Below are 20,511 nucleotides of genomic sequence, written 5' to 3' on the forward strand. Positions count from 1 at the left end.
GTCTAACTGATAAGTATGTGATCATAAGCCATACACAGAAGGTAGAAGAGGAAAAAAAAGGAGAAAGAAAGGAGAGAGGAGAAGAGAAGTTGAGGTCTATCTAGATGAAAGCCATGGTGAGATGTGCTATGATGGACCACCCAACTTTCCTAGGAGCAGAAGTGAGATTCCTACTAGGACTTGGTAAGAGACACAGAAAATGATATTTCATTTTATTAAGACTAATTTGATAGTGTGGGTGAAATTATACCATCTAGATTGGCGAATAAATAAATAATTAAATTAATTGATTATCTCCATATTGAGATGTAGTCTTAGGATATTGTGAGGCTTCATTCTACCTGCAGAAGAATCTAGACTCATAATCTAGCAAAGCATTAAATAATTGCATATATATATATATATATTATATATATATATATATATATATATATATTGATAGAACATTCTTCGCCAAGCTAAGTAATGGATTCCCACTTAAGATATGGTCTAGCAAAATCCTAGATCCCTGTTATTTGTCTTAATAGTCTTACCAAAGTTATATATGTGAAAATAGTCCAGGATGGGGCGGAAGGATACAGTTGTATCTTCTAAGTTATATCCTTGGATGGATTTGCCCATCTGGAAGTCACGTGATGTGTAGTTGGTTAGGGGGGTGGAATGTATTTAGCATTCTATATTGATGTCTAGGATTAGACATGCCCATCCTGATATCATGAGGTTTTCTCTGAACAGAAGTAATATATATAACTTATGTTCATATTTTGATTTCCTAACCTATTAATAGCTTGTGTATAATGTGACAAGTTATTTCCACTCACATGTATTGTTAAGCTTGTAATGCTTTATATTAACGCTATATATATTCATTTGCATGTATCATTGTGTTTATTTACTTATATATGTTTATAATCTTGTAACCAATAAATCTGCATATTTTTATAATACCTGAGTATTGTTGTATAAAGAAGAACTACATTTTATCATTAATGTCATCTCACGTCAAAAAGAACTTATTTATCTGAGGAAATAGTCGGCCTCAGATGTAAATTGTATCAATTAGGTTGTCTACAATTCACCAGGTCATGATTTTAAGAATTTATGACAAATTTTATAAATTTAGTTTTTTTATGGTTAATTATTTTTAGGACCATAATTAATAATTCTTAATTGAATTATTACCCACCGACAACGCTATTTTGAAAATAGTGTCTAATATACCTGCTACCTGCTCCTCTGGTGGTCCCTTTTGCTTGGATCGACCACCAGAGGACACAGGCAGCTCTGTAAGTAGCACCAAATCACCACACTACACATTAGATATTACCCTGTCATTTATTAACCCCTTATTTAGCACCTGATCACCCATATTAGACTCCCTGATCACCCTAATCACCCCCTTGTCCACCCCCCTGTCACTGATCACCCCCCTGTAAGGGTCCCTTATCACCACCAGTTACTCAGCTACTTGCTAGGTAGTTAGCGCCCAGCCCACCGCACCGCAGTCACTGATTAGTCGCTGATTAGCGTCATCGCTGTCGCTAATCAGCACTAGTACTATATAGTATCTGTAAGTGATCAAGACTGATCGCAATCAGATCTATATCAGTACATTAGGGTCACCTTAGGTTCTACAAAAAACGCAGTGTTCGCCCGATCAGGCCTGATCTTTTGCGCACACTTGCGTTCAGTCCGCCCCACCGCAGTGACAGAATTTTTTTTCTGATCACTGCAAAAACACCGTAAAATCGCTGCGCCGCTATAAAGATCACTTTTGAGCTTTTTGGATCTTTATTAGCGATCGCAGCTTTACTTCGCAAGCACTCCTTTTTACTAGGTAGGTTTGCTCTTTTTCCCGGGTAGTCTCAGAGGAATACCCCCTAAATTTAGTGAACCCAAAATGTCAAACAAGGGGTATTCCGCTGAAGAGGCCTACAGGATTCTGGCCGTGACGGATGAAAGCGATGGGGACGCCTCACCCGCTGAATCCAGTGGTTCAGAATATGAACCTGTAGACAGCAGTGGCACTCTAACCGCTAGTGAGGATGACGAGGTTGATGTCCCTGCTACGGTCAGGCGTACTCGATCCCATGTCAGAGTTCTGCATACCCCGCATGATGATCCTCATTTGCAGCAGAGTGGTGCTAGCGCTGATCTTGTTTATGGTGCGGCATACACCAGCAGCGCAGCACACCCTGGACCTTCTACCAGCACTACCGTATTCCCTGGTGAAGTGGCGAGCACCAGAAGGGCAGTTCCAGCTGGTACGGTGGCACGTGCAATAACTCCCCTGTCGCAGCCACCGCGTTCACAGGCCCGTAGAACCCCTAGTCTCCCAGAGGTGCTGGCAAATCCTAATTGGCAATCCCCTGCTTCCGCCGCACCCGTATTGCCCTCTTTCACCGCCCAGTCTGGAGTTCGCGTGGAGACAGCTCATTTAGGATCGGCCCTTCAGTTTTTTGAGCTGTTCTTCACCGCGGATCTCTATGACCTAGTTGTGGCAGAAACCAACCGCTACGCCACACAGTTTATTACCGCCAATCCGGAAAGCTTCTATGCCCAGCCTTTCCGGTGGAAACCAGTCACAGTTTCCGAGTTTAAAATTTTTTTGGGCCTTCTCCTCAGCATGGGTCTAACAAAAAAAAATGTATTGCGGTCATATTGGTCTAAAGACCCAATACATTACATGCCCATGTTCTCTGCTGCAATGTCCAGGGCACGTTTTGAGGTCATCATGTGCTTTATGCATTTTACTGACAATAGCACCTGTCATCCAAGAGGCCACCCTGCTTATGACCGGCTCCATAAAATTCGGCCCCTCATAGACCATTTGTCATCCAGATTTGCAGATGCGTATACCCCTAATCAAAACATCTGCATAGACGAGTCCCTAGTACATTTTACCGGGCGCCTTGGCATAAAACAGTACATCCCCAGCAAGCGCGCCCGTTATGGGGTCAAACTGTATAAGCTCTGTGAAAGGGCCACAGGCTATACATATCGGTTTAGGGTCTATGAGGGAAAAGACTCAAAACTGGAGCCGGTCGGATGTCCTGACTACCTGGGGAGCAGTGGCAAGATTGTCTGGGACTTGGTGTCACCCTTACTCCACAAGGGGTACCACTTATACGTGGACAATTTTTACTCAAGCGTGGCCCTCTTTCGGCACTTACATCTAGTCGGAATTCAATGCTGTGGCACCGCGCGACCTAGTCGCCGGGGCTTCCCCCAACGGCTCGTTAGTACCCGACTTGCACGGGGGGAGAGGGCTGCCTTGTGTGACCAAGAACTGCTCGCGGTGAAGTGGAGGGACAAGAGGGACGTTTACCTTCTGTCCACCATTCACGCAGACACGACTGTACAAATTGAAAGGGCAACTGGAGTCATTGTGAAACCCCTCTCTGTCCACGACTATAACCTTCACATGGGAGGGGTGGACTTCAATGACCATATGTTGGCTCCCTATTTAGTGTCCCGCCGCACCAGACGCTGGTATAAGAAGGTGTCTGTTTATTTAATTCAATTGGCGATGTATAATAGTTTTGTTCTCTACAGTAAGGCTGGGAGAACAGGATCCTTCCTAAAATTCCAGGAAGAGATCATTTCGGAACTCCTGTATCCAGGAGGGTCCGTGCCCCAAGGCCCTGATGTAGTGAGCCGGCTACATGGCAGACACTTCCCGTCTGTCTATCCTGGTACCCCAACTCAACGTTCCCCAAGAAAAAGATGTCGTGTCTGTAGCAGGGGTGGAATAAGGCGTGACACCACCTTTTTTTGTCCTGACTGTCCTGACCAGCCTGCCCTATGCACACTCAGGTACACTATTAGTGTAGGGATTGCGTCACACAGGACAGGCACACAGGGGTCTTAGGGCCCTTTCACACAGAGCTGCCACTAACCTCTCCTTTCACCTGGGACAAAGTGCATAATGTACTTCGCCACATCTCTGGGCGATTTGCGCTTTGCACATTGTCCCATCATTGTTCCATGGGGAAGGAGAGGTTTGTCCTATAAAGGTAAAAAAAAAAAAAAAAAAATCACTGGTAAGCAAAAAAGTTATTGTTCTGTTTCAAAAGTTTATAAAAGTGAATGTTCTCTAAAGTTAATGTTAATAAATTTATTGCGTTGCGGCCTTTTTTTTTTTTTTCAACCTTCTAGGTGGACCAAGCGATCAAGCAGCTGCAGCACTGATGTGCATTCTGACAGAAGCATTGCGCTGCTGTCAGATTACACAAAAGTCGGTGTATGCGGCGCTGCAAGACGAGATTTCTCCTCTGCAGTAAAAGATACGTTTGCCGAGGCATATGAGCTGAGGAGGCGGCGGTGTTCATATACTTTGGCAAACACTTTGTATATATATATATATATTATATAAAAAAAAATAATAAATACCGGCAATGATTTATTCATCCACATCGATTGATGTGAATGGAGAAATCTGGTTTGCCAGGGCATACAAGCTAAGTGGGTATGGATGTTGGGCGGAGCTCCTATGTCCTGGCAGACGCCTTTCCCCTCTTTTTTTTGGCAGAGATTTTTTCATCCACATTGATCGATGCGAATGAAGAAATCTGTGCCGTTCATTTTTTCTTTCAGCCCAGAGGCTGAACGGAAAAAAAAAATATCTCATTACCCGTATGCTCAATATAAGGAGAATAGCAGAAACTCCTAATGCTGGCCATACATGTAATGACTGCGGAGACCCTCAAATGCCAGGGCAGTACAAACACCCCACAAATGACCCCATTTTGGAAAGAAGACACCCCAAGGTATTCGCTGAGGGGCATATTGAGTCCATGAAAGATTGAAATTTTTGTCCCAAGTTAGCGGAAAGGGAGACTTTGTGAGAAAAAAAAAAAATAATAAATCAATTTCCGCTAACTTGTGCCAAAAAAAAAAAAAAATTCTATGAACTCGCCATGCCCCTCATTCAATACCTTGGGGTGTCTTCTTTCCAAAATGGGGTCACATGTGGGGTATTTATACTGCCCTGGCATTTTAGGGGCCCTAAAGCATGCGAAGAAGTCTGGGATCCAAATGTCTAAAAATGCCCTCCTAAAAGGAATGTGTGCCCCTTTGCGCATCTAGACTGCAAAAAAGTGTCACACATGTGGTATCGCCGTACTCAGGAGAAGTCGGGCAATGTGTTTTGGCGTGTCATTTTACATATACCCATGCTGGGCGAGATAAATATCTTGGTCAAATGCCAACTTTGTATAAAAAAAAAAAAGGGAAAAGTTGTCTTTTGACAAGATATTTCTCTCACCCAGCATGGGTATATGTAAAAAGACACCCCAAAACACATTGCCCAACTTCTTCTGAGTACGGCGATACCTCATGTGTGACACTTTTTTGCAGCCAAGGTGGGCAAATGGGCCCACATTCCAAAGAGCACCTTTCGGATTTCACAGGCCATTTTTTACAGATTTTGATTTCAAATTACTTTGCACGCATTAGGGCCCCTAAAATGCCAGGGCAGTATAACTACCCCACAAGTGATCCAATTTTGGAAAGAAGACACCCCAAGGTATTCCGTGAGGGGCATGGCGAGTTCCTAGAATTTTTTATTTTTTGTCACAAGTTAGCGGAAAATGATGATTTTCTTTTTTTTTTTTTTCTTACAAAGTCTCATATTCCACTAACTTGTGACAAGAAATAAAAACTTCCATGAACTCACTATGCCCATCATGAAATACCTTGGGGTGTCTTCTTTCCAAAATGGGGTCACTTGTGGGGTAGTTATACTGCCCTGGCATTTTAGGGGCCCAAATGCGTGCAAAGTAGTTTGAAATCAAAATGTGTAAAAAATGGCCTGTGAAATCCGAAAGGTGCTCTTTGGAATGTGGGCCCCTTTGCCCACCTAGGCTGCAAAAAAGTGTCATACATGTGGTATCGCCGTACTCAGGAGAAGTTGGGGAATGTGTTTTGGGGTGTCATTTTACATATACCCATGCTGGGTGAGATAAATATCTTGGTCAAATGTCAACTTTGTATAAAAAAATGGGAAAAGCACCTTTCGGATTTCACAGGCCATTTTTTACACATTTTGATTTCAAACTACTTCTCACGCATTTGGGCCCCTAAAATGCCAGGGCAGTATAACTACCCCACAAGTGACCCCATTTTGGAAAGAAGACACCAAAGGTATTTTATGATGGGCATAGTGAGTTCATGAAAGTTTTTATTTTTTGTCACAAGTTAGTGGAATATGAGACTTTGTAAGGAAAAAAAAAAAAATAAAAATAAAAAATTCAGCATTTTCCGCTAACTTGTGACAAAAACTAAAAAGTTCTATGAACTCACTATGCCCATCAGCGAATACCTTAGGGTGTCTACTTTCCGAAATGGGGTCAGTTGTGGAGTTTTTCTACTGTCTGGGCATTGTAGAACCTCAGGAAACATGACAGGTGCTCAGAAAGTCAGAGCTGCTTCAAAAAGCGGAAATTCACATTTTTGTACCATAGTTTGTAAACGCTATAACTTTTACCCAAACAATTTTTTTTCCCACAAACATTTTTTTTTTTATCAAAGACATGTAGAACAATAAATTTAGAGAAAAATTTATATATAGATGTCGTTTTTTTAAAAAATTTTTACAACTGAAAGTAAAAATTTTGTTAAATTTCGATTAATAACAAAAAAAGTTAAAATGTCAGCAGCAATGAAATACCACCAAATGAAAGCTCTATTAGTGAGATGAAAAGGAGGTAAAATTCATTTGGGTGGTAAGTTGCATGACCGAGCAATAAACCGCTAAAGTTGTGGAGTGCCGATTTGGAAAAAAGGGCCTGGTCACTAGGGGGGTATAAACCTGTGGTCCTTAAGTGGTTAATCCTTTCCAGAACGCACCATGTAAATAAACAGACTAATAGCATGGTCCGTTCAGTCTTATATGTGACCCTTGATCCTATCCTGGACTCCGTTCAAACCGATGTGTAAAGGGGTCTGAATAGAGTCCAGCACCAATCAGATGTCTAGGCTCAGTCCAGGAGAGAAGACAGAAAGAGACAGTTGAGGGGAAGATAACAGTTGGAAGGAGGGAAAAGAGTGTGTCTAATGCCCTCCATAGCGTGGCCCTGACAAAGAGAGCCCTGATCCACGTTCCCCACCACATCTTGGCAGGCATGAGTTGTCCGAAACTGCAACTGAGATCTGTAACTATAGGGCCATGTGCCTCAGTGAAAGACTGACACCATCAAGCGGTTTACCTGATAGACTGTTCAGTTGCCCAATGTAACCGCCAAGATTATAATAACAATGTAACCATCAGGTGACTGTAACCGCTAAGCACTGCGCCTCCTGCAGGAGTAAAGTCAAGATGCAAGTGTCCGTCTCATGGCTGCGCGGTCCTCAAGTGCGGTCCCAGGATAGGGTCAAGGGTCACATATAAAGCTGAACGGACCGAGCTGTTAGTCTGTTCATTTACATGGTGCGGTCTGGAGGGGGTTAAATAAGAGCCACTGGTCTGGGGGCTCAGTGTCGGCACCTGGACCAGTGGGTGTCAGTTACAGAACAAACCTGCTCCCCCGAAGCAGAAACTCTGCAATCGTCAGGGGACAATAAATATAAAGCGGTTATCCAAATTGGAGTATATTGACAAAGTTCAGTAAGGAAGGAGTTAAAGACCTCTGTAGTAAGGCACATTGACAGTCACTAAAGGGTTAACCCTTCAGAACACTGCCACCAACATTAGTCATAGACACCTGTGACATCACAAGCACGTGTGTCATAAGAGAAGAACCCTTGTAAAAAGCGGGTGAGCGGCCATATTTGCTGCTGTACTTGATGGCCTGAGGACCTTGAGCTTGACCACCCCCGCCCACCGCACCTTGAAGAAATTTGGAGGTTCTAGCAGGAAGTCCATCGCCCAACGGGAGAAAAGGGACATCCGCCGAGCCAACCAGATCAGCCCGGCTGCTGCACCCCCCCTACTATTTATGTGGCAGCCACATAGTGGCATTACCCTCTAAGCCCAAGGGAAGGGCAGCCCTCCAGCCATGGTTCCCTAGAGGTTTCCTCCACAGGGGGTTTTCCTCTCCTGAGTGCTGGAGGGTGACTCTCCGTGAGTCGGGGGTTTGCCAATTTTTTATATTTTAAATAAACAATTTGGCCATTTATCCCCCAATTAACGTGTTCTGTGTCTTTATTCTGTTTCTTTAATTTGCGTTTGGTTTCAGGGGTGTATGGATGATTTTCTCAGGGAGGAGGTTAAAAGGATATTCCCATCTGGGACATATACGGCATATATCGATAGAAAAAAAATAGTGAGCGTGCTCGTCTGTTTTCGGAAGTCTCATAGCAGCGAATGGAGAACAAGCAGCACAAGCGCGGCCACCTCTCCATTCACCACTATAGGAATTCCTGAAAATTTCCAAACCAAAATGAAGGGTGGCCGAACATGCGTGACTTGCTGTACACTTCGAAGCCCCATGCTATGGATATGCCATAAATGTATCCGATGGGAATATCCCTTAAAATGAAAATCATTACGAAATAACCAAGTCAGCAGAGCGCTGCTAGGACTCAGAGCAGTGTTAGGAGTCCCAGCACCGTTGCACCGAACGAGAACAGTCGCTGGTGACCCAGAGGTTCAACGACTGTTCAGGTTAACGCTGTGGGGCGAATGGATCAATCTTGGAAAGCTGCAAATTTAGAAGCATGTCCCATTTTGTGTCTAAATTGGAACACAGCCTGGCCTAAATATACAAATGTGTATCATATATATTAGGGGATTACATACAATAAGTAATAACCTAGGCGCACCTCCACCTTGAGGAATGGGTTCTTATTCATCAGTGCTATCTACCAGTAAGACTGTCTTCATTGCCCATAGCAACCAATCAGAGAGCAGCTTTCATTTTTCCAGAGCAGTTAAACAAATGAAAGCCGAGCTCTGATTGGTTGCTCGGGGCAACAAAGACAGTCCTTGGTAAATGAGGTCTAAGATGTACGTTGGAACAGATTTTTCACATATCTGTATCATCACAGTACAGTAATAACACCACAAGTCGCAGTCCCAGTGCCCTCATTGTGTTCCTTTACCATAAATGTCAGACTGAGCCCTCATACATTTAGTCAAGTGTCTAGAATTGCCCTCATAACTGCCAACCATAGTTAGTGCCAGCCACACCACTCCTACAGATCTTACAGTTGTGGGCCCCTTGTGCTATTCACAATGTCCCCAACAGACATAGTGACCGACAATGCCATATAAGTGCCAGTCAATGCCCCCATAAGTTTCCTCCGCTGTCTCTGTAACTGGCAGCCATAGTTCCCCAAGAAATCCCAGCAATATTGACCCCATAGGTGTTACCCGCAGTGATATCCCAGTGGCCCCACAACGGCCAGCTACTGAGTCTCCATAAGTGAAATCCACGCTGCCACTACAACTCCCAGCAATACTGGTAACATAGGAGCTATTCACACTGATGCCAAAGGTGACAACCATGGTGCCCCTACAAAATGCCATCCACGGTGCCCCCATAGTTGCTAGCCACAATGCCTGTCTAACACAGCAACCACAGTGCTACCACAAGAGACAGCCATTGACATTTCATCCACTACCTCCAGAACTTGCCATAGTTTCATCGTTCCTCCCCTACAGATGCCAGTCACGGTTCCCCCATTACAGATAAATGTCCTATAAAGCTCAGCCAAAGCCCTCTATAAGTTTCCACCATATCCATAGTTGTGCCATAAGTGACAACCACAGTGCCCCACAAGTGTCATAGCCTCCTCCAGAACAGTCTTTAGGGTGACCAAATGTCCTCTTTTTTTCCAGATATGTCCTCTTTCTGGGACCTTAACCCCTTAAGGACCGGGCTCATTTTCACCTTAAGGACCAGGCCATTTTTTGGAAATCTGACCATTGTCACTTTAAGTGCTAATAACTTTAAAACGCTTTGACTTATCCAGGCCGTTCTGAGATAGTTTTTTCGTCACATATTGTACTTCATGACACTGGTAAAATGAAGTAAAAAAATTTTTTTTTTTTGCACAAAAAGATACCTAATTTACCAAAAATTTGGAAAAATTTGCAAATTTCAAAGTTTCAGTTTCTCTACTTCTGTAATACATAGTAATACCCCAAAAAATTGTGATGACTTTACATTCCCCATATGTCTACTTCATGCTTGAATTGTTTTGGGAATGATATTTTATTTTTTGGGGATGTTATAAGGCTTAGAAGTTTAGAAGCAAATCTTGAAATTTTTCCGAAATTTACAAAAACTCAATTTTTAGGGACCAGTTCAGGTTTGAAGTCACTTTGCGAGGCTTACATAATAGAAACCACCCAAAAATGACCCCATCTAAGAAACTACACCCTTCAAGGTATTCAAAACTGATTTTACATACGTCTTTAACCCTTTAGGTGTTGCACAAGAGTTATTGGCAAATGGAGATGAAATTTGAGAATTTCATTTTTTTGCCTAATTTTCAATTTTAACCCATTTTTTCCACTAACAAAGCAAGGGTTAACAGCCAAACAAGACTGTATCTTTATTGCTCTGACTCTGCTGTTCACAGAAACACCCCATATGTGGCCGTAAACTACTGTACGGGCACACGGCGGGGCGTAGAGTGAAAGGTGCGCCGTATGGTTTTTGGAGGGCTAATTTTGCTGGACTGTTTTTTTGACACCATGTCCCATTTGAAGCCCCCCTGATGCACCCCTGGAGTAGAAACTCCATAAAAGTGACCCCATCTAAGAAACTACACCCCTCAAGGTATTCAAAACTGATTTTACATACGTCTTTAACCCTTTAGGTGTTGCACAAGAGTTATTGGCAAATGGAGATGAAATTTGAGAATTTCTTTTTTTTGCCTAATTTTCAATTTTAACCCATTTTTTCCACTAACAAAGCAAGGGTTAACAGCCAAACAAGACTGTATCTTTATTGCCCTGACTCTGCCGTTTACAGAAACACCCCATACGTGGCCGTAAACTGCTGTATGGTAGAATAAAACAACACCCGTCAAGGTATTCATCTAGGGGTGTAATGAGAATTTTTAGCTTTGTTATGGGTTTTATTAGAATGCCAATTGAAATGTGGAGAAACGGGAAATTAGAATTTTTACCAGCATACAGTTTCAAGGGGGTGTTTTATAAAATGATCAAAGGGGGTTTAGTTAAAAGTCAACAGAGGTGTGGTAGATTCTAAAGCAATCTTTTATGCAAAGACCTGGCTTTGAGGGGCACGTCTCACAATGATGAATTGTGTCTTTCCTGATTCCATTTCTGGAGCATACCCGACACCTTTTTTGTGGCCTTCTCCGTGTCTCTGTGGGGGGAACTACCCCAGGGAAATGCTGTCCTCGTATTATTCTGCTCTCACTTCCTGTGGCCCAGCTCCCTTCCCTTTCCTGTTCCCCAAATAAAAAGTTCTTTATTACTTTTTCTTGAAAGTGCAGGAATTTTCCTCTGTTTCCTGCACTTCTGTAAATTACAAAAGCATTATAGAGGGCAATTTGCGTCAGGTGCAATGCCAATTTTTTATACCATGCCCGAGTTTTGCGGAGGGCACTGTATGGTTGCAGTACCTGGTCTGACAGATCCACCCCTCCCATAAACTTATTATAGTCCTGGATGCACACAGGTTTGGGGACTGATTCTGTGGATCCACGTACTGGAACAGGGGTTGATCTGTCGGCATGTATGGTAGTAAGTACAAAGACGTCACGCTTGTCTTTGTACTTAACAAGCATCATGTTATCATTGCAAACTGCCCTGCTTTCCCTCACTCTTATCCTTTGATCTATAAAATTTTTAGGCAGATGTTTTTGGTTTCGTCTGATAGTACCGCATGCAACAGTGTCTCTGGAAAACAGGCATTTCAGTAGTGGGACACTTGTGTAGAAGTTGTCAAGGTACAAGTTGTACCCTTGACCTAGCAGGGGGTGAATCAAGTCCCATACTATTTTTCCTGCTATTCCAAGGAGAGGTGGGCACTCTGGGGGTTCAATTTTTGAATCTTTTCCCTCGTAAACTCTAAATTTATGTGTATAGCCACTTTGGCTTTCACATAGTTTGTAGAGTTTGATGCCATATCTGGCCCGTTTGTTGGGCAGGTATTGGCGAAAATGCAGTCTGCCCTTGAAGTGCACAAGGGATTCATCAATGGACAGATGCTTTTGGGGGGTGTAGACTTGGGCAAACTTGACATTATAATGATCTATAATGGGCCGAATTTTGTATAAACGATCGTATCCAGGATCATTAGGGGGTGGAGAATCGGCATTATTGTTATAATGTAGAAATTTCAGGAGACTTTCGAATCGGGTCCTGGACATAATGGTGCGGTATAGTGGTGTGTGATGTAGAAGGTCATTACTCCAATATGACCGTAGTGATGGTTTTTTAATTATCCCCATATTAAGTATTAGACCCCAAAATGTTTTCATCTCCAAAGGGGTCGTGGGAGTCCACTGAAGGATCTTGCATAGTATGAGTTCGGGTGGGTGGCTAAAAATTGATTGGCATAAATATTAGTTTGCTCCACTATCATGTCTATCAATTCATCAGAAAAAAAAAGGTGGAAAAAATCAGCTTCCGTGAAACCTGCAGTGTTCACATGAATGCCTGTAGTGGCCGTAAAGTCCGGCAACTGAGGTACAAAGTTAGTAGCAGAAGTCCAGCTGGGGTCATTTGTAGAAGCTGATGCGCTGCTAACTCTACTGCGTCTGTGAGAGGGTTCGTCAACTGAGGAATCAGATGAAGAGCTATACACAAGAAAAGATTCTTCTTCTCCACTGTCAGCGTCAGACTCTGAGGCAAGTATTTCATAAGCCTCCTCAGCGCTGTACACCCGTTGAGACATTTTGTAAAATTTATATTTATTTTATATATATATATATATATATATATATATATATATATATATATATATATATATTCAGAAAAAAATGGAAAAATAAAATTGTGGAGCTTTATATCACTGGTAGAAGATAGAGGTTCGGAGGTATGGGGGGGTTTGAAACAGAGTATTTATAATCGGGGACAAGTACGGACGTCCCCAATATTTTTTTTTTATTTTTTTTATTATTATTATTTTATTTATTTTTTTTTATTTTTTTTTTATTTCAATAAACGTCTAACTTACCCTAAAACAAGAGCTCTAACCCTAATAACTCCCTAACTAACCCTAATGATTTGCCAAAAACAGGTATGGATGACAGGGACTGGGGTGCTGATGTACTGTCACTATTGGCAGACAGCACACAGGCACAGGGTCACAGGGGACTAATAAGTGGGGTGATGAAGGGCACAGGAGACAAATGAGGGGTGATGAGGATCACAGGGGACAGATGAGGGGCACTTTTGGTGTGTGTGTTTTATCACAGGTCTAACTGCACTGCCTCCAACTTCTCTGACTGAAATGACAGGATCGAAGGTGAGAGATAGCGTCCTGTACATAACTCATTGTGATTGGTCCTGACTGTGGACCAATCACAATGAATTATGTTCAGACAGCTATTTCTCGTCTCCGATCCTCTCATTTCAGCGACAGCCGGGTGCCAGAAGAGGAGGAGATGTGTGCGCGCATGCGCACACGCGTGAGATCGCTCTTTTGAACGAACGGGATCTGCGGCGGTGATCTGCGGCCGGGACCACTGCTGATCGGTCCCTGGCAGTCAAGGGGGAGATGTTTGGTCCCCGATACAGCACGGTAATATGCGCATCAGGTGCGCGATCTCGGCAGGGGAGCTTTTAAATGAACGCCGTGCATGTACGGCGTTCTGCGTTCTGGCACAGTTTTCCCCGCCGTACATGCACGGCGTTCTGCGCTAAGGGGTTAAAGAAATTGTCCAGCTGGAATTTATAAATTACCAAAAATATCAGAGATTTTCAAGGAAGAAGGGGGTGGGGGGCGCCGCAGGGCGGGCACTATAATCTGCTACAGTGCAAGAGCTGAAGGACCTGTGATGACCTGAGAAACCTTGGAAGTTGTAGTCCTCTCCTCCTATACTCCCTCTCGGAATGGTCTGCTGATATCCCATAATAACAGAATGGACATGCTGGAAGTTGTAGTCCTCTCCAGTGTCAGACTAGGATACCTAGGGCCCACCAGTAAAATTCATTTTGGGGCCCACTACACAAATGACTGCAAATATTACCCGCTCACACAGAGACAGACAGCAGCAAGACGTTACAAGGTGATTAATTACAGGCGTCCCTGCAGTGACTTTAAGAAGGCGGGTGCCTAGAAAAGGAGGATACTAGGTGGCCTGCCGCTGTGTCTACAGGTCATCGCAGCCACCAGATGCATCTGTAATAATAATCTACCAAGTTTCTATATGGATTGAGATGCTGTACGCTGCCTATCTGTATGTAGTGTAGTAAGTCTACTGTGCCGTGTGCCAGGTGTGCAGGGGGTGGGTGACTAGGGTCCCACCTTGCTCGTGGCCCACCAGGGGATTCACCTGTACCCCTGTGGGCCAGTCTGAGCCTGGTCTTTACTAATTGTCAGGAAACCCAGCAACCACAAAACCAAGGTTCACAAGGTTTCTTAGCTGCCCCCTGCTGAAGATCTGGAGGCCACAACTGCATGCGTTTAAATCACTGTACATGAATACCCATGGGCAGGAGTTGTCCTCGTGTCTGCAATATACAGGGAGTGCAGAATTATTAGGCAAGTTGTATTTTTGAGGATTAATTTTATTATTGAACAACAACCATGTTCTCAATGAACCCAAAAAACTCATTAATATCAAAGCTGAATATTTTTGGAAGTAGTTTTTAGTTTGTTTTTAGTTTTAGCTATTTTAGGGGGATATCTGTGTGTGCAGGTGACTATTACTGTGCATAATTATTAGGCAACTTAACAAAAAACAAATATATACCCATTTCAATTATTTATTTTTACCAGTGAAACCAATATAACATCTCAACATTCACAAATATACATTTCTGACATTCAAAAACAAAACAAAACAAATCAGTGACCAATATAGCCACCTTTCTTTGCAAGGACACTCAAAAGCCTGCCATCCATGGATTCTGTCAGTGTTTTGATCTGTTCACCATCAACATTGCGTGCAGCAGCAACCACAGCCTCCCAGACACTGTTCAGAGAGGTGTACTGTTTTTCCTCCTTGTAAATCTCACATTTGATGATGGACCAAAGGTTCTCAATGGGGTTCAGATCAGGTGAACAAGGAGGCCATGTCATTAGATTTTCTTCTTTTATACCCTTTCTTGCCAGCCACGCTGTGGAGTACTTGGACGCGTGTGATGGAGCATTGTCCTGCATGAAAATCATGTTTTTCTTGAAGGATGCAGACTTCTTCCTGTACCACTGCTTGAAGAAGGTGTCTTCCAGAAACTGGCAGTAGGACTGGGAGTTGAGCTTGACTCCATCCTCAACCCAAAAAGGCCCCACAAACTCATCTTTGATGATACCAGCCCAAACCAGTACTCCACCTCCACCTTGCTGGCGTCTGAGTCGGACTGGAGCTCTCTGCCCTTTACCAATCCAGCCACGGGCCCATCCATCTGGCCCATCAAGACTCACTCTCATTTCATCAGTCCATAAAACCTTAGAAAAATCAGTCTTGAGATATTTCTTGGCCCAGTCTTGACGTTTCAGCTTGTGTGTCTTGTTCAGTGGTGGTCGTCTTTCAGCCTTTCTTACCTTGGCCATGTCTCTGAGTATTGCACACCTTGCGCTTTTGGGCACTCCAGTGATGTTGCAGCTCTGAAATATGGCCAAACTGGTGGCAAGTGGCATCTTGGCAGCTGCAAGCTTGACTTTTCTCAGTTCATGGGCAGTTATTTTGCGCCTTGGTTTTTCCACACGCTTCTTGCTATTTTGAATGAAACGCTTGATTGTTCGATGATCACGCTTCAGAAGCTTTGCAATTTTAAGAGTGCTGCATCCCTCTGCAAGATATCTCACTATTTTTGACTTTTCTGAGCCTGTTAAGTCCTTCTTTTGACCCATTTTGCCAAAGGAAAGGAAGTTGCCTAATAATTATGCACACCTAATATAGGGTGTTGATGTCATTAGACCACACCCCTTCTCATTACAGAGATGCACATCACCTAATATGCTTAATTGGTAGTAGGCTTTCGAGCCTATACAGCTTGGAGTAAGACAACATGCATAAAGAGGATGATGTGGTCAAAATACTCATTTGCCTAATAATTCTGCACGCAGTGTATATCTACCGTAGTGTAGGCTGCAAGTGGCTAAAAAAGCAGGTCTAGGAAATCCCTCAACAGAAAGCTGCTCACCCCACATGCCCTAAGAAGACATTTTATTTAGAAATTACCGCTGCGGTAAATTAGTAGCAACACCAGATATAAATGCACATACCTTTCGAGAAGTGGATTAAATCTTTGGCTGATGGAAGTTTGATAAATTACTATATAAACGGAAAATGCAAATGTGATCGCACTCTACATCCAGCATTCTGCCCTGCCTCCATGCTGGATGAGACATTGGTGTACATTTTGGCCAAAGCGTAATAAGCCACTCACCACGTCAAGGATCCCCTCATTTGAGTGGTCCCCAACACTAGTTCCTACCTGTTTATGGGCCATGACAGCCACACAAAGTCCAGGGAATGCAGGTCAGCATGCAAGCCAAGCGCACTCTGCTTTTAACCCCGTCCGGTGCCATTACAGCTTTCATCGGATCCAGGGATGCAAGTACCAACATGCCCGCTGAGCCCACCATATACTTCTCCTGGAGCCAAATGGCTACTGGTAGGTTCTATATAAGCAGACTCAGTTTTATACTGACTTTAAAACCAGCCTCCAGGACAGATTGACTGGTCAGGTGTGCATGACTCAAAGGAGATCGCCACGCCTCCAATATATACTACAAAGAAAAAATGTGGGGGATTGGGTCAGCACAACCCTGTATGCAGGTGCACATCACTATGGCGAAATACATATACAAACGCAAAATACAAATGTGATAGCACTCTGCAACCAGCATTCTGCCCTGCCTCTATGCTGGATGAGATATTGGTGTACATTTTGGCCAAAGCGTAATAAGCCACTCACCACGTCAAGGATCCCCTCATTTGAGTGGTCCCCAACACTAGTTCCTACCTGTTTATGGGCCATGACAGCCACACAAAGTCCAGGGAATGCAGGTCAGCATGCAAGCCAAGCGCACTCTGCTTTTAACCCCGTCCGGTGCCATTACAGCTTTCATCGGATCCAGGGATGCAAGTACCAACATGCCCGCTGAGCCCACCATATACTTCTCCTGGAGCCAAATGGCTACTGGTAGGTTCTATATAAGCAGACTCAGTTTTATACTGACTTTAAAACCAGCCTCCAGGACAGATTGACTGGTCAGGTGTGCATGACTGCATGGAGATCGCCACGCCTCCAATATATACTACAAAGAAAAAATGTGGGGGATTGGGTCAGCACAACCCTGTATGCAGGTGCACATCACTATGGCGAAATACATATACAAACGCAAAATACAAATGTGATAGCACTCTGCAACCAGCATTCTGCCCTGCCTCTATGCTGGATGAGATATTGGTGTACATTTTGGCCAAAGCGTAATAAGCCACTCACCACGTCAAGGTCGCCTCTATGAGTGGTCCCTAACACTAGTTCCTACCTGTTTATGGGCCATGACAGCCACACAAAGTCCAGGGAATGCAGATCAGCATCCAGCATGGAGGCAGGGCAGAATGCTGGATGCAGAGTGCGATCACATTTGCATTTTCCGTTTGTATATGTATTTCGCCATAGTGATGTGCACCTACATACAGGTTGTGCTGACCCAATCCCCCACATTTTTTCTTTGTAGTATATATTGGAGGCGTGGCGATCTCCTTTGAGTCATGCACACCTGACCAGTCAATCTGTCCTGGAGGCTGGTTTTAAAGTCAGTATAAAACTGAGTCTGCTTATATAGAACCTACCAGTAGCCATTTGGCTCCAGGAGAAGTATATGGTGGGCTCAGCGTGCATGTTGGTACTTGCATCCCTGGATCCGATGAAAGCTGTAATGGCACCGGACGGGGTTAAAAGCAGAGTGCGCTTGGCTTGCATGCTGACCTGCATTCCCTGGACTTTGTGTGGCTGTCATGGCCCATAAACAGGTAGGAACTAGTGTTAGGGACCACTCAAATGAGGCGACCTTGACGTGGTGAGTGGCTTATTACGCTTTGGCCAAAATGTACACCAATGCCTCATCCAGCATAGAGGCAGGGAAGAGTGCTGGTTGCAGAGTGCTATCACATTTGCATTTTCCATTTATATATGTAGTTCGCCATAGTGATGTGCACCTACATACAGGTTGTGCTGATCCAATCCCCCACATTTTTTCCTTGATAAATTACTAGCCTCTGTTCACACTGTCATCATGAGTCTGCATCAGAGACTCTGACAATTTTAATGGCAATAACAGCCCAACATGCAGAACTACTCTTGCTGTGAAAACATCAGAAATCTTGATGGAACCAATCATAAGTCAGTGGGGTCCATGAGTCACTGCTGGATCCATATGATGGATCGGGCACAGCTCTATGGCTTCCACCTGTGGCGTAAATAGAGAAGTAAGGGCCCCATAGCAAGGATCAAAACAGGCCCCCCCACATAGGACAGAAGAGTTTCTGCCTAAACCCCTTTCAATGACCCTTGCGCCATTTTTTCCACTGCCACCTTTTATAAAAGTTGTTCCTTTAGAGGGTGGAGTCCTGATTAAGTTTTCACCACCAGTAGAAGAGGAGATGATCCCAACTAAGACTGGGCCACCTCTTGCCAATCCTTAGTTCACCATGTCTGTTGTGAAGTTATGGACCTACCAGTGGCGTGGCACGAGAGTTCTCCATTTTAGGAAGAGGTGCTGTCGAATACATGTAGTTAAACAGTCTATCGATCTTCCGGAGCGGCACTCCACCCCCGCGATCACTGAGCTGTAATATAACACAACGCTTATAACAAAGCTTATTAATTGTATAATTTATTACCCTATACATCTTCTAATTTAAATCTCTCAAGGGTTTCAAGAACTCTACTTGCAGTCACGGAATGAAAATCTTCATGGCTTACTTCCTGAAGACGGAAATCTGCCAGGGTCATGTGAGGCTGACATAGGTGCACTTCTCTGAGCCATCACTTCACTCGAATAGACCTTTATCTTTTAGAAGTAAACAGTGAAGGTTCCAACTCAATGACTGCAAGCAGAGATCATGAGTAGTAATAAAAAAAAATAAACATATTACAAATGTTACTATAAAATAAATACGCTTTATTTGCAGAGACTGGAATATCCCTTTAAAGGTAAAGGGTGTCCAAGAAAGTTTTCAACCCAAAATGGAGAGCATCAGTGTAGGGCAGTGCCTGCAGCGCTTTCTGTCCGGCCGAACCCTGGCACATTTGCAGGGTAGCGGTCAGATCCCATTATAGTCAATGGGGCCAGAGGGCACTGCAGGCTGTTCTGTGCTGGATAACGCCAATATAAAACCAGCCTAAAAGAGTCACTGATGGTAATGCTGTTCCACGTATTAGTAAACTGTACTTACCTTGACTGTTAAGTCTTCACTTCCCAGAGACACTTTCACTTTGATGGAAGGCAAGACGCCTCTGTCTGCATGGAATTCCATGGTAGCACGCATTGCATTCTAAGCCGAAGAAAAGACGACTCAAAGTCATGCAGACACCTATGCAGTCCTAGGATAATGCGGTGTGATCCAGGAGTCATTAGCATTAGTTGTGCATATAAAATAGCAAGGATTGGGGAACATATGTAAATGGCGGATATGTTAAAGGGAACCTGTCAACAGCAGAACAAAGTAGACACAGGTGAGTTGATTTCAGTGGTCTGTCATTTATAAGTTAAAAGTAAGTGGTTGCTGAGAACTGACATCACAATCATTGCAGACTGGGCCTGGAAAAGAGTCACGGCCACCTGAGAAGAGTCCTGGTTATTCATGAATTCCTGATCTCCTGCCCACCTGCTGATGGCTGACAGTCTTCTACCTAGTTTTCTCGGTTTCTCTCTAGGAGAGAACTGCCAATCATCAGCAGATGGTGAGAGAGCAGGAGATTAGGAATAACCAGGACTCTTCTCAGGTAGATTTGACTCTTTTCAAGGCCTGGGCTGCAATGATTATGATGCTGGTTCTCAGCAACCACTTACTTTTAGTTCATAAGTCACACAGCGCTGACATCCGCCTTTCTGTCACTACTTTATGCTGCCCTCAGTGAGGTCACCATAAAGCTGATGACAGGTTCCCTTTAAAAATTTCAGTGTATCACCCAACACAAATTCTGTGCAACTAAATCTCCCTGGTGTGACTAATGAAAAATAATGAATGGTGGTGTTTGTGTGCAGATACTATATACTGTATTCGTGTGTGTGTATGTGCTGTTACATGTGTAGATGTGTTTGTATATGCTATAAACTGTATTTGTGTGTATATGCTGTATACAGAATTTGAGTGTATATACTGTATATATGTGTATATGCTATATACTGTATTCGTGCGTGTATACTGTGTATATATACTGCGTGTATGTGTGCGTGCTCTACA

General features: G+C 43.6%; 1 protein-coding gene across 2 annotated transcripts in view; it reads right to left on the reverse strand.

The window, feature by feature from the left end:
- PDK1 (pyruvate dehydrogenase kinase 1) overlaps nt 1–20,511 on the reverse strand; it is a 52,957-nt gene that overhangs the window by 12,046 nt on the left and 20,400 nt on the right. Inside the window, exons 8-9 of one of the 2 annotated variants that reach the window (XM_040441119.1) lie at nt 19,501–19,599; nt 18,781–18,891 (exon numbers count right to left, since the gene is read on the reverse strand). In XM_040441119.1, the coding sequence (XP_040297053.1) occupies nt 18,781–18,891; nt 19,501–19,599 (210 nt within the window). Of the gene's footprint in view, nt 1–18,780; nt 18,892–19,500; nt 19,600–20,511 lie in introns of those variants that run through there. The other variant, XR_005780589.1, reaches the window with a different exon arrangement.

This window comes from Bufo bufo, chromosome 7, assembly GCF_905171765.1.
Source record: "Bufo bufo chromosome 7, aBufBuf1.1, whole genome shotgun sequence".
Classification (NCBI taxonomy): Eukaryota; Metazoa; Chordata; class Amphibia; order Anura; family Bufonidae; genus Bufo; species Bufo bufo.